This window comes from Aquarana catesbeiana, linkage group LG02, assembly GCF_042186555.1.
Source record: "Aquarana catesbeiana isolate 2022-GZ linkage group LG02, ASM4218655v1, whole genome shotgun sequence".
In the NCBI taxonomy this organism is placed as follows: Eukaryota; Metazoa; Chordata; class Amphibia; order Anura; family Ranidae; genus Aquarana; species Aquarana catesbeiana.
Window position 1 is genome coordinate 96,312,508 of NC_133325.1, and position 12,816 is coordinate 96,325,323.

Sequence of the window (12,816 nt, forward strand, 5' to 3'; positions counted from 1 at the left end):
CCAGTTTAATGTAATCAAACATATGCCCTTTCCATTCTTTGAGAGTAGGTAATTTTAGGGAATCAGGTATTATCTTATTCAAAATATGTAAAAAAAAAAAGGCTTTTATCAATAATAAACACTTCATCAACATTGTTCCACAATGTTTTAAGTTTAGGGCAAGTAAACATCCCCTCCAATGGAGTGGGGAGGTGTTGGGATCAGATTTAGCTACATTCATTGGAACAAAGTGCCATATATGTGTTATTTTTTACTGAAGTTCCTGATTAACATTATATACACTATATTACCAAAAGTATTGGGACACCTGCCTTTACACACACATGAACTTTAATGGCATCCCAGTCTATGCCCAGTACACACGGTCGGATTTTCAGATGGAAAATGTCTGATCGGAGCGTGTTGTCGGAAATTCCGACCGTGTGTGGGCTCCATCGGACATTTTCCATCGGATTTTCCGACACACAAAGTTTGAGAGCAGGCTATAAAATTTTCCGACAACAAAATCTGTTGTCGGAAATTCCGATCGTGTGTACACAAATCCGACGGACAAAGTGGCACGCATGCTCAGAATAAATAAAGAGATGAAAGCTATTGGCCACTGCCCCGTTTATAGTCCCGACGTACGTGTTTTACGTCACCGCGTTCAGAAAGATCGGATTTTCCGACAACTTTGTGTGACCGTGTGTATGCAAGACAAGTTTGAGCCAACATCCGTCGGAAAAAATCCATGGATTTTGTTGTCGGAATGACCGATCAATGTCCGACCGTGTGTACGCCCCATTAGTCCGTAGGGTTCAATATTGAGTTGGCCCACCCTTTGCATCTATAACAGCTTCAACTCTTCTGGGAAGGCTGTCCACAAGGATTAGGAATGTGTCTATGGGAATGTTTGACCATTCTTCCAGAAGCACATTTGTTAGGTCAGGCACTGGTGTTGGAGAGAAGGACTGGCTCGCAGTCTGTGCTCTTATTCACCCCAAAGGTGTTCTATTGGGTTGAGTTCAGGACAGTCAAGTTTCTCCACCCCAAACTCGCTCACCCGTGACTATTTGAACCTCTGCAATTGATTCAATAAAATCTTGAGTGATAAAGAAGTAATCTGTTCTAGAAATTAATTATGTCTGGCTGAGTCATAAGATTACTTTGGTATTTAGATTATTCGCTCTCCAGGCATCTGCTACTCTTAGTTTGTGTAAAACCTATTTCATCTTGTTTTTAGAGCTTTAAAAGAAACCACAGTTCAAACCACCTCCTAATATTACTCTTCTGTGAAGCGTTTTCTCTTAGTTAAAGAGGAACTGCAGTCTGCTCACATTATTTGTAATAAAAACATCTTTGACATTCTCGGCTCAAGCTGACAGCTGTCAAAAAAAAAAAAAAAAAAAAACCCAAAAAAACAAACCAAGCAGCCTGCCAAATATAGCACAACATCTTAGGAAGAGATAAAGAGAAACATTGTAACATTTCCTTCTTTCAGATCAAAGGAATGAACTTTGGTCTGTAGATGAGGGCAGTTTAACCACTTAAAGAGAAACTGCAGTCTGCTCACATAATTTGTAATAAAAAAATCTTTGCCATTCTGAAGCTTCCCTCCAACCACTTTGCATATTATTTTATATATAGTGTGATTCTGTACTTGCCAAATATGCTGTAGAAAGCACTGCGTCTGCGTCCACTGAGTCTGGCTGCAATCATTTTAACTGTGGGCAGCTGAAGCTGCTGTCTGTTCACAGACACACAGAGGCACACCTCCAGCTCTGCAGCTCTCATTGGCCCTCTTATGACTCGGCCCCCCTCCCATCCTGGCAAACTCTCAGGAGAGTGAGAGAGAGAGACCTGTGCATGATGTCTTAAGCCTAGGTTTTTTTTCCAGATAACAAACAGGAAGTGGCTGTATAAGGTGTTTACTGGCAAAAATGTTTTACTATCCAAAGTTAAAACAACAAGAGCAGAAGATTTCATAGATGGAAAGATGAAAAAATGACTGAAATTCCACTTTAAAGGAAACAAAAAGGTGGTCTGTTTGCAGAAAAGATTTTTAGCTGCACTAAACAGGAAGTTCAAATGTAAATGAAAAGTGAATGACAATACAACTTTATTTAAAGAATAATTGTTTTCAGAGGATGGAGGAAAATATATTATTACCAAATCAGTAGTTTAACCTCCCTGACGGTTTTCCAGAGTGTGGCTCGGGGGTTAAATTTCAGCACCATTAGCGGTAACCCCGAGCCACACTCGGGATTGCATTGCAGGATCCTGGTGCGGTATACTTACCTTGTCCCCAGGATCCTGCGATGTCCCCCGCGCTGTCTGCGGGCTCTGTCCTCCTCCGAAGCCTCTCTGTGCCAGGCTCCGTTCCCTGCGAGCATCGCGTTGCACGGGGGTGGAGCCTGGCGGCAAATTTAAAAGATGTAAAAATCATAACACATACAGTACTGTAATCTTACAGATTACAGTACTATATGAAATCATTTCACATCCCGTTTGTCCCCAGTGCTTTGGCCCATGCCCTGCATGCAGTTTATGATATATACTGTTCTTTCTGCCTGGAAACTTGAGATTGAGCAACCAAAAAGTGTCCCTTTATGTCAAAAGTGGCTTTAGACCAGCTAGAAAACAGCGATAGTAAATTAGAACACTTGCAGAATTCAGTGATAGTGAATCGTGGGGAAATTTATTTTATTATTGTTATATTATTATTTTTAATAATTATTTATATTTATTTTTTATATTATAATTTATGATTTTGTGTTTCAAACTTCATCATACCCGGGATATCTACTAGACTCTTGGTGGACAGATTTAAGTGTGTTATTGCTAAGAATTACAGGCCTACAATATAAAACACCAAATTTCTATGCAAAATAATTGTACAGCTTTGAGATGCAAAAATCTGAAATAATCATACCGCCAGGGAGGTTAAACAAACGTAGGCCAAGGCCTAAACCTGTATAGTAAAATAAAACAAGCCAATCAGGACAGGAGGCGGATCTAAAGAAGACCACGTTGGCCAGGAGGAGAAGCCATGGTGGTGAAGGGGTAAGTGCAAACCAGCATCAGTCGCCACTGCTGCCATTGTTTATGTGCCACTGATGGTTCACCCAGGTGACAGAAGTGTGACCATTCTTATTACTACAAGCTTGGTTTTAACTGTCAACTTGAGTGCTGCAACTTGTTTTAAAGACATATTTCAGATAACTGCAATGTGGCGTCATTGAGTTCTTGAAGAAGGAGGGGTGCAGGCTGTCTGACATCCACATAAGGATACACACAGGGCTGGTGCAAGGATTTTTGACACCCTAGGCAAAACCTAATTTTGCTGCCCCCACTGGCTTCACCCCTGACTCCACCCCCTTTGCCCTGCCCAAGTGACAGGAGGTGGTGCTATACAGGAAGCATCGGCTCTGCTTCCTCTAGCGCTGGCTCCAGTGCTGCACTGTGCCTCTAATTACACTACCGGTCGGACGGAGCAGCTGCCTGAGACTGAGTTAGTTACATGCTGCAGCCTGCACAGCATGCAGACGCGGAGGGAAACCAGTGGCCAGGCGCCCCTAGGCAGCAGTGCGCCCTAGGCGGTTGCCTAGTTTGCCTAGTGGTAGCATCGGCTCTGGATACACAATTTTTACAGAGATGACACGTTTGCTCTTGTCAATGGTGTAATCTCTGTAAACATGCTGTAGCTTTCTGTGGATGTTGGACAGCTTTCACCCCTCCTTCATCAAGAACTCAATGACAGCATGTTGCTTCTGTTTGGAATCCATTATTTACCTGCAATAAAAAAGAAGAAGAGTTACTAAAGGGAAAGTTATTCTATCAACATGTGAAATCTGAATGACCTATGTAAGTAAATAAATAATTATGCCCACTTTTGCATTTATTAGGCCTTTTATATAGGAGGACTAAAGGGTGTTTTTTTTTTTTGCCTTAAGATGCCCATTCATTCTGAATTATCCGATGACCTGCTTGGCTAGCGTGAACACAGTACTCTTTTATTTGTCTATCATGACACAGGTGCAAGGTACGCAAATGTTTGATGGCCAATCATTAACTTGCTGTACAAATAAACAAAAACACAGGAGTATAAACCAGCCATGTAAAGGCCATGACACTGAATCATCCATACTAGATCAACCACTGTAACAGAAATGAAAGGAACACGATTATTTCTTATTATTTCCAACTGTATAAAACATCCTAAAGTATTGCCAGCAATGAGAGTCAGCAATTGCCATTGCAACTACCCCACCTTAGAAAGGTTAATCTCCTTTATTACAGATTGGATGTTGTCTTTTTTTCCTTTCGCCAGAAATGCTTTTCCAAATGCTCCTTCGCCAATCATTCGAATTATTTCATAGTTATCCATTTTTTCTTTACTGCCAGGTCACACCTAAAAAAAAAAGAGTGACATAACCGATATTTATCAAATGTTTTGCAAAGCAATTACTATTTTGTAGTTGTCCAAACAAAATGAAATACGTACATTTATATCATTTGCATCTAACACATTACACTTTATTTTATTTGACTTATGGAACAACCCCGGTGGTGATCTTTTGAAGCCCTCTTTACAGATATATAACAGGTTTAATAGGATGATTCCTACAGGTAGATAAAAAAAGGGGAGCCAGAACAGCACATATCAGTCTATTTCAAACTCAAAAACATTTTTCACATTTGTCCCTTCCCAGCCCATAATAACACAGTTTAGGGGGTGGGCATGCCCTTATCATATCTTGGCTTTACCACGGGCATAACAGCTCCAAACTGGTATTTTCGGGTGATGATCTGATTCTTATGGTGGAAGGCATCAGTTTCTGTCCATCTACCAGCACCATAGGACACCTATGGGGCCGAACTGCAAAGACACAGACATCGGATAAAGAATTTGGCAGAGGGCATTATACGAGAAAGACGGTGCCCCAATACAGGAATACCTTAGTCCCATACCTCCTAAATGCAGCTAAAGGTTTGATCCCGACCCTATGGAGAACCCAAGAAGCGCCGAATATGAAGGAGTGGGTAGTAAGCGTGGAAATGGTGAGAGCCAGGTGTGTTGCTAGGTCTACAAAAGATCTGGGGCTAGAGCCCATAGCAGAGTAGTAAAGAAAGTCATATGCTTGGGTGGGCATACACGTTTATATAATATAGGTGTGTGTGTATATATCCCCAGAGAGCCCCCCCTTACATCAGGGTCCCCAGAGAGCCTCCCCTTTGCTTCAGGGTCCCCAGAGAGCCTCCCTCTTGCATCAGGGTCCCCAGAGAGCCCCCCTTACATTAGGGTCCCCAGAGAGCCCCCCTTACATTAGGGTCCCCAGGGAGCTTCCCCCTTAAATCAGGGTCCCCAGAGAGCCTCCCTCTTGCATCAGGGTCCCCAGAGAGCCTCCCCCTAAATCAGGGTCCCCAGAAAGCCCCCCACTTACATCAGGGTCCCCAGAGAGCCTCCCCTCCCCTTGGGGACCCCTGCAGAGACTCGGGGCTATGGGCCCCAGATTCGGGGCTATAGCCCCAAAAGCCACCCCCTAGTGATGCCACTGGTGAGAGCCATAGAGAAAACAATTCATACAGTAGAGGATTCATTAGAAACATATGGGGAAAATGGATGGAGTTTAAAAAAAATCAGAGGTTTGGAAGAATTTAATGGAGGTCTAGGGGTTTGGGGGGAGGGGGGTTTATTATTTTTTGGGTTTGGGGAAATGGGGAGAATAACTGTATATTGTAAGTAATTTATGTAATGAGGAACGTTGACATTAGAATGTGAGTTTTACTACTATTTATTTATTTTATTTGAGTATTTTTGTTTATATAATAGAGAGAATAATTTAAAAAAAAAGTATTTGGCAGAGGGATGTAAACAATGCCATGGACCTTGGAGGGAGTATAGCAATTAGAGGGGCTAGACCCATCTAGGAGGTCCGGGCCATAAGGGTAAGGAAACTCTTTGTGAAATCACTGCATTTAGCCTTCTTGCAGGAGGTTCCTGTTATAAAGACCAGTCACTGCTGCTCTCTCACTTTTTGTATAGGGTGGCTGGTCTTGTATCCACCCCCTGTGGTTCTCTGCAGGCAGCCTGTAATGGGTGGTCCTATTGGGTCCCTACCACAGCTCTGCTCTCTGCACAAGGTATCTACAGCCCAGTGATCATATCATTGCTACTTTTACAAGGTAACATCTGGGTTCGCAAAGACATTTATTACTTACAAAGTTTATTCATATCCATTGTTGCTATTGATGAACACATTTTTAAGAAACTTTTGCCGTCTGGAGTTTAGTTTTCACAATAGAGAGATTCACTGTTACAAATGCCCACACCTGACTGATTATCTTTAAAGCGCAACTCCAGACATATAGCTAAATACAATACTGGGGCTGTTTTACCTGCCCAACAAATTTTTTTTTTTACTCACCATGCAGCACTGAGATTTACACACCTCTGCCACACCACACAGCCCTGTCTGGAGGGGCGGAAGATCAGAGTTTTCTCTGTTGCATTCAGTAACATTAATAGGTCTTGTCCCTTCTCCCGTTTGTGACAGAAAGGTGAAGCAGCAGACTGATGAGCTCATCTCTCTTTCACTCTCTACTTAGGTACTTATATTGCTTGAGTTAAACAATAAAGAATGTATTAAAGCGCTAGTAAATTGCAAAGAAAATAAAAATAAACTAGTAGTATAATAGTATGCATCGCATACTAGCACATTATGACAGACTTACCTTAGGGCTACTTTCACAATGGGGTGGGCAGGTGGGCGTCGGCGGTAAAGCGGCGATATTTTTAGCGCCGTTTTAGCAGCGCTATTCGGCCGCTAACGGGGGCGGTTTTAACCCCCGCTAGCGTCCGAAAAAGGGTTAAAACTGCCCGCAAAGTGGCACTCCAGCGGTACTTTGCCGGCGGTTTGGCGCCGTTGCCCCATTGTTTTCAATGGGCAGGGGCGCTTTAGGAGTGGTGTATACACCGCTCCTACAGCACTGCAAAGATGTGGCTTGCAGGACTTTTTTTACCGTCCTGCAAGCGCACCGCTCCAATGTGAAAGCACTCAGGCTTTCACATTGGAGAGACAGGAGAGGCTCTTTACAGATGCTATTTTTAGCACTGTAGCGCCTGTAATCCGCCTCAGGGTGAAAGTAGCCTTAAACGAAGACCTCCAGTGGAGCACTGTCAACGCTGGCAGGGCTTCCATCATCACCCGGTCTTCCTTCCGGGTTTGTTGGCTCCGGCCTTTGACTGACCAAACCGCAATTATGTCATTCCCACGCATGCACACGGGAGTCACGGCCGCAGCACTGCTCTCTCAATGGATGGCATGCTGTCCATTGAGTGTGTAGTGTGCATGCGCCAGTAACGTCACCGGCTGCTACTAAAGTAAATATCTCCTAAACAGTGCACGTTTAGGAGATATTTGTAGTACCTACAGTGGCGGCTGGTGCTCAAAATTTTTGGGCAGGCGCAAAAATTTTTTGAAAAAAAAAATCATCAATTGCAGCCACTGTTCCATCAAATGCTGCCATTGTGCCCTCAAACGCTGCCACTGTGCCCATCAAACGCTGCCACTGTGCCCATCAAACGCTGCCACTGTGCCCATCAAACACTGCCACTGTGCCCATCATATGCCGCTAGTGTGCCCATCATATGCAGCCAGTGTGACCCCCGCCCGCTCGCCGTCTGCCCAGCATTTACCCTGTCTCGGTGGGGCAGCGGGTGACGACGACGAGCGGGGTCCTTCGTGCGTCTCCTGCCGTCTTCGTCTCCCGTCCTCTCCTCCTGATAGGCGTCCAATAGCGGCGCCTGTCGTTTCAGCCAATCAGGTGACAAGTAACAAACCCGAGCACCTGATTGGCGGAGAGGCGGTTTAGTGTTAGGTACGCGAATATTCATTCACTTTTCTAACACAGCATGCCGCTCGGTCACCTTTTTTGATGCCTATTAGAGCCTATGGCTCTAATCAGGTACTTCAAAAACACCGCCCGCCGCTGTAATTCAGGCGCCCTGCGTCCGAAAAGGGGCCGGGAGCCTGAATAGGGGGTGGCAGCGGCGGCCATAGATAGATTCATGCAATGCATGAATCTATCTATTGGTGATAGAGGGGTTAGCAGGAGAGAGGGGGCGGTGTCCGTGCGCCCTTAATGCGTGGGCCGCCACTGGGTAAGCCATATTATATAATTACCTGTAGGTATAAATAAAAAAGTGGACTTTACTACTGCTTTAACTAGTTTGACTCTAGAGCTAATTTCTTTATTTTTTGCACACATGGAATAATCCTTTTTATAGCAATAAAATTACTTAAACCCCCCGAAAATTATAAGAGACCCTGTAGAAAGAAGCATGATAGTTGCAAATATTTTTGTAACATAATATTTGTGCGACTGTTTATTAAATGCAAATTTAAACAATGAGGTTGTGTCAAGTAAATACATACCAAACATGGCAAGTTTCAAAATTGCGTGCGCCTGTGACATCGCAAAAAACAAAGGTACCCAAAAATCTCCATAGCTAATGCTTTAAGGCCGGGTTCACATATGTGCAAATTGGATGCAGGTTTCCCCGCATCTAATTCGCATGACATGCGAGTGCGCCCGGATTGCAATGGAGCTGGTCCACACAGGTCCGGGACTGCCATGGTCCGCATTCCAAAAGGATCCTGTGCGTCTTTGGGTCCAGTTCAGGTGCAAATTCAGGCAAAAATTCGGACCTGATTCGCACCTGAACTGGTGAACAGGGACGCACCGCACTGCATGCTGGGAACCGCAGCTGCACATATGTGAACCCAGCCTAAAAGCTTTTACAGTTCATCAGTTCAGAGTTAACCAGGAGCTGTTCTACTGACCTCACTAATGTTTACAGGTGGGATCGAGCCATAGATTTGCCTCGCTCTCACACCCCTCTTAATCCTGAAGCTGGTGGTTGTGGCCCCAGTCTCCCAGTAAGTGTGGGAGAGCCCAAGAACCGGTAAGGGGGGGGGGGGGGACTTTGCACTGCGCCGTCCGCTCTGTGAAAGTGTTCGGTGGCCATAGAGCCACCACATAACTTTCACTTTTAAGCCAGAAACCGGCCAAACAAAACAGACACAGGCTGATGGCTGCTACTTCAGCCATCAGCTTGTAATTAACCATTCACTCTTGGGATGTACGTAGTCGATCTAATGACTGACTTCAGTCGAATGGTATTGTTGGAAGATTTTAATGCAATAAGTGGTTGCAGCACTCATTAATGTATTCCTGCATCCACCTTGCTTGTGTGGATATGGGAATCCGTTTTTTGTTTTTTTTACCAGCCTGCTGGCTGATCAATAAAAAGGACCCATCCATCGGCGTGTGGAGGGGGTGTGCCAGGTGTGCCTGAGCACACACTAATCACTCTGTGCGGTACCAAATCCCCCCTACTTTTCCTGGGCTTCCCCCCATGTTTTCCCCCTCCTGCAGTACTGCTGGCTTCCTTCCTCTCCTCTCCCCTCTGCTACTGCAGGGATGTTTCAGGAAGGAGAGCGGGGAAAAGGGCTAGTCAATATGTCATTTACCAGCCCCTTCCTTTTCTAAATGAACATAGTGAACACACTCACTCGCTGTGTTCATTCATAACTGAAGTATAGTAAACTGGGTTTACTATGCTTCAGTTTGCGAATGAACAGGAAGCTGCTCAGCACAGAGCACTTCCCATTCATTCACTGTTCAGGGCAGCTGAGGCTGCAGAGAATGCAGGCCTCTTGAACCCATTGGGAAAGAGAGCCCTGACTGATGGGGGCATAACCAGGGCGGAGTATGGTGACTAGGGGTCACGGTGGATTGGTGGGGGGACGGGGTGGGGTTGGGCCTGAGCTCACTAAGGCGATTGCCCCAGGGGATTCTGATTCAGATTACCTTTACCCACCCGCGCGGATGGCGGGGGGGTCCTGAGCGGCCGATCCGTGGGTTCCTCCGCCAGGCATTCATCAGGCACGAAGGGGAGGAGGAGGCGGATCGGTTCGCCGGCCACCGCTGCGTCCTCTGCTGCTGTGAGCGGCGTTTGTGATGCTCGCTCCGCCGGGGACTTGGAGCCGGATCGGCTCCACCTGGTGGACGCGACGCTCCCTTTGCCTGACTGGGCGGGAGATTTGAATCTCCACACACCACAGCTGGATACTAGAAACGCTCACAGCAGTGTGGTGTGTGGAGATGGAAATGAGTGGTCGCAGCTGTATCCCCCTGCGCCCGCCTGGGCGGGCATGCTGTCACAAGTGCAGGATCTATCCTGCGGAGCTCCTTCTGTGCCCGGCAGGGCAGGGGACAGGTCTCTTCCCTCCACGTCCCAGGTTGCGGGGGTTGGCGCAAGGCACATCTCCCCTGCGCCCGACGGGGCGGGCAATGTGCAGTTAACCCCTCCCCCTCTGATACCCCGTGCCCACCGGCAGCCTCCTGCTCCCCGCAGGGCGGAGGCCAGCCGGGTGCGTTTGACCTCCACCCCGTCGGTGGGGCAACCGCTCCCCTACGTGCCCATCCGGGCTGGCGGTCCTGATGGGATGCCCGCATCGGTTGCCCACCCTCGTCCCCCTGCGCCCGTCAGGGCAGGAGATCTCGGCTCCAGACCAGTCAAGCAAGAGGAGCTGGCAGGTGTCCCTGCCGTTGCTCAGCCTCTGTCCATGGTCAGTCGGATTCGACCGGGTCCGTGGTTGGACCCCCGCCCTTGGACCTTTCCTTGAGTCGGGACAGCCCAGCAGATTACGCAGGCCGCCTATGCTTACAGTCTTCTGGAATCGCCTTGGAATCAGATTCGCCGCCGGGCCCGGTGGCCGATCATCCATCACCCGTGATGCCTCCTCGACCAAGTGAGTATGACTGCGAGTTAATTTGGGGTAGAGCTGCTGATGCTTCCGTATCGGGCCCGGAGGACCGCATAGCGTCGGTTGTGAAATCAGTTCTCTCCAGTATGGGTGTCTCGGGATCGCCCAACCCCACCTCCGCTTATGGGGGTGCGTTGTGGGCAGTGGCGCCGACGGGCACCCATTTGGCGGAAGAGACGAAAGAATAGATATGGCGTTGCGAATTCTTGCGAATTCTTACCCTCGTTCCGGTTCCCGGAGTTGGCCACTTCGTTATTTTGCTATTTAGACCTTATTTGGGGTGCATACAAGGTCTACGGGGGTCAGTGCTGGTTCCATTATGACACTCAATTTTGGCAAAAAATGGCGGCACGTCAGGAATTTCGTTTTGATTGTCAGGACGGTAGCCTGTGGTTGCTGCTTATGTGCCCTCACAGGCCTTCGTCCTTTCAGTCCGCGGCCGGCGCCCCTCAGTCCGGAGCGTCGGCCGCTCCAAAGAAGGGTATCTGCTGGCTTTTCAACGAAAGCCACTGCAAGTGGTACTCAGCCTGTCGTTTCAGGTATGAGTGCTCCAGTTGCGGAGGGGCTCACCCCGCCAGTAGGTGTTTTCGAAAAGGCAAATAATCGCTTTCCAGACCCGGCGCCAAGACTGACCTTCCTAAGCCGGAGGACGCCGGTGAACGTCATAGAGATGCTTCCCTGGCTAGACCGGTACCCCCTTCGTAGAGAGGCCCTGATTCTGCGGGACGGCTTGGACCGTGGTTTCTGGATCCCCTTTACCCCGTCAGACGCCCCGAACATGTCTCAAAATTTAAAATCGGCGGAAGAATTCGAGTCCGTCGTGGCCGAGAAGCTCCAGAGGGAATTGGAACTGGGAAGAATGGCAGGCCCCTTTGATCTCCCTCCTTTCCACAACCTGAGGGTATCTCCTCTCGGTGTGGTCCCAAAAAAGGCGGAGGGAAAATTTTGCCTCATTCATCACCTTTCCTACCCTTCTGGCTCCTCGGTGAACGATGGCATTGACAGGGAGGAATCCAGAGTGCACTATGCGTCCTTTGACAGGGCGCTTCAGCTGGTTAGGGCAGCGGGGCAGTCTGCCCTTCTGGCAAAAGCGGACATTGAGTCCGCATTTCGCCTCCTCCCAGTCCATCCGGACTGTTTCCACCTCCTGGGTTGCTACTTCCAGGGTAGCTATTTTTTCGACATGTGCCTTCCTATGGGTTGTGCCATCTCATGTTATTTTTTTTTTTTTGAGCTATTTAGTAGCTTCCTTGACTGGGTGGTCACCCAGGAGGTGGGTATTCAGTCCCTTCTGCATTATCTCGATGACTTTCTTTTTGTGGGTCCAGCGGGCAGTGTCTGCGTCTGCTCACTGTTTTTCAGGATACATGCCGGCTTTTCGCCGTCCCACTGTCCGCTGACAAGACGGAGGGCCCCGTCACAGTCCTGTCGTTTTTAGGCATTGAGATAGACACAGTGGCGATGGTTTTTAGGTTGCCTAGTGACAAGTTGTCCAGGCTCCTCTCGTTGGTCCGCTTGGCGAAAGGGGCGAAGAAATTACAGCTGAAACAGCTACAGTCGTTGCTGGGTCATCTGGTTTTCGCCTGTAGGGTCATCCGGATGGGGAGGGCCTTCTGTAGGCGTCTGTCATGGGCCATGAAGGGCATAACTGCCCCTCACCACTACGTCAGGATCACCAAGCCTATGAGGGATGACTTGGGGATATGGCTATCATTCTTGCAGACTTACAATGGACAGTCGTGCTGGTTGCGGGAGGAAGTGCCGAACCCACAGCTGGAGTTATATACCGGTGCTGCAGGCTCCTGTGGGTTCGGCGCTTTCCTTCAAGGGGAATGGGCTGCTGAACGCTGGCCGGCCTCATGGGCCCACATGGATTTGTTGCGCAACCTCACCCTGCTGGAGCTGTTTCCAATTATTGTTGCTGTTGAGCTCTGGGGTGAACGGTTGCACAATCACCAGGTGGTCTTCTGGTCAGATAACATGAGTGAGGTGCAGGTGGTGA

At 47.8% G+C, this 12,816-nt stretch overlaps 1 protein-coding gene across 3 annotated transcripts in view; it reads right to left on the reverse strand.

The window, feature by feature from the left end:
- Nucleotides 1–12,816, reverse strand: part of NEK5 (NIMA related kinase 5) — a 91,797-nt gene that overhangs the window by 56,356 nt on the left and 22,625 nt on the right. For all 3 annotated transcript variants that reach the window (XM_073613250.1, XM_073613252.1, XM_073613251.1), the window contains exon 2: nucleotides 4,250–4,390. In XM_073613250.1, the coding sequence (XP_073469351.1) occupies nucleotides 4,250–4,366 (117 nt within the window). In that variant the 5' untranslated portion in view covers nucleotides 4,367–4,390. The remainder of the gene's footprint in view (nucleotides 1–4,249; nucleotides 4,391–12,816) is intronic.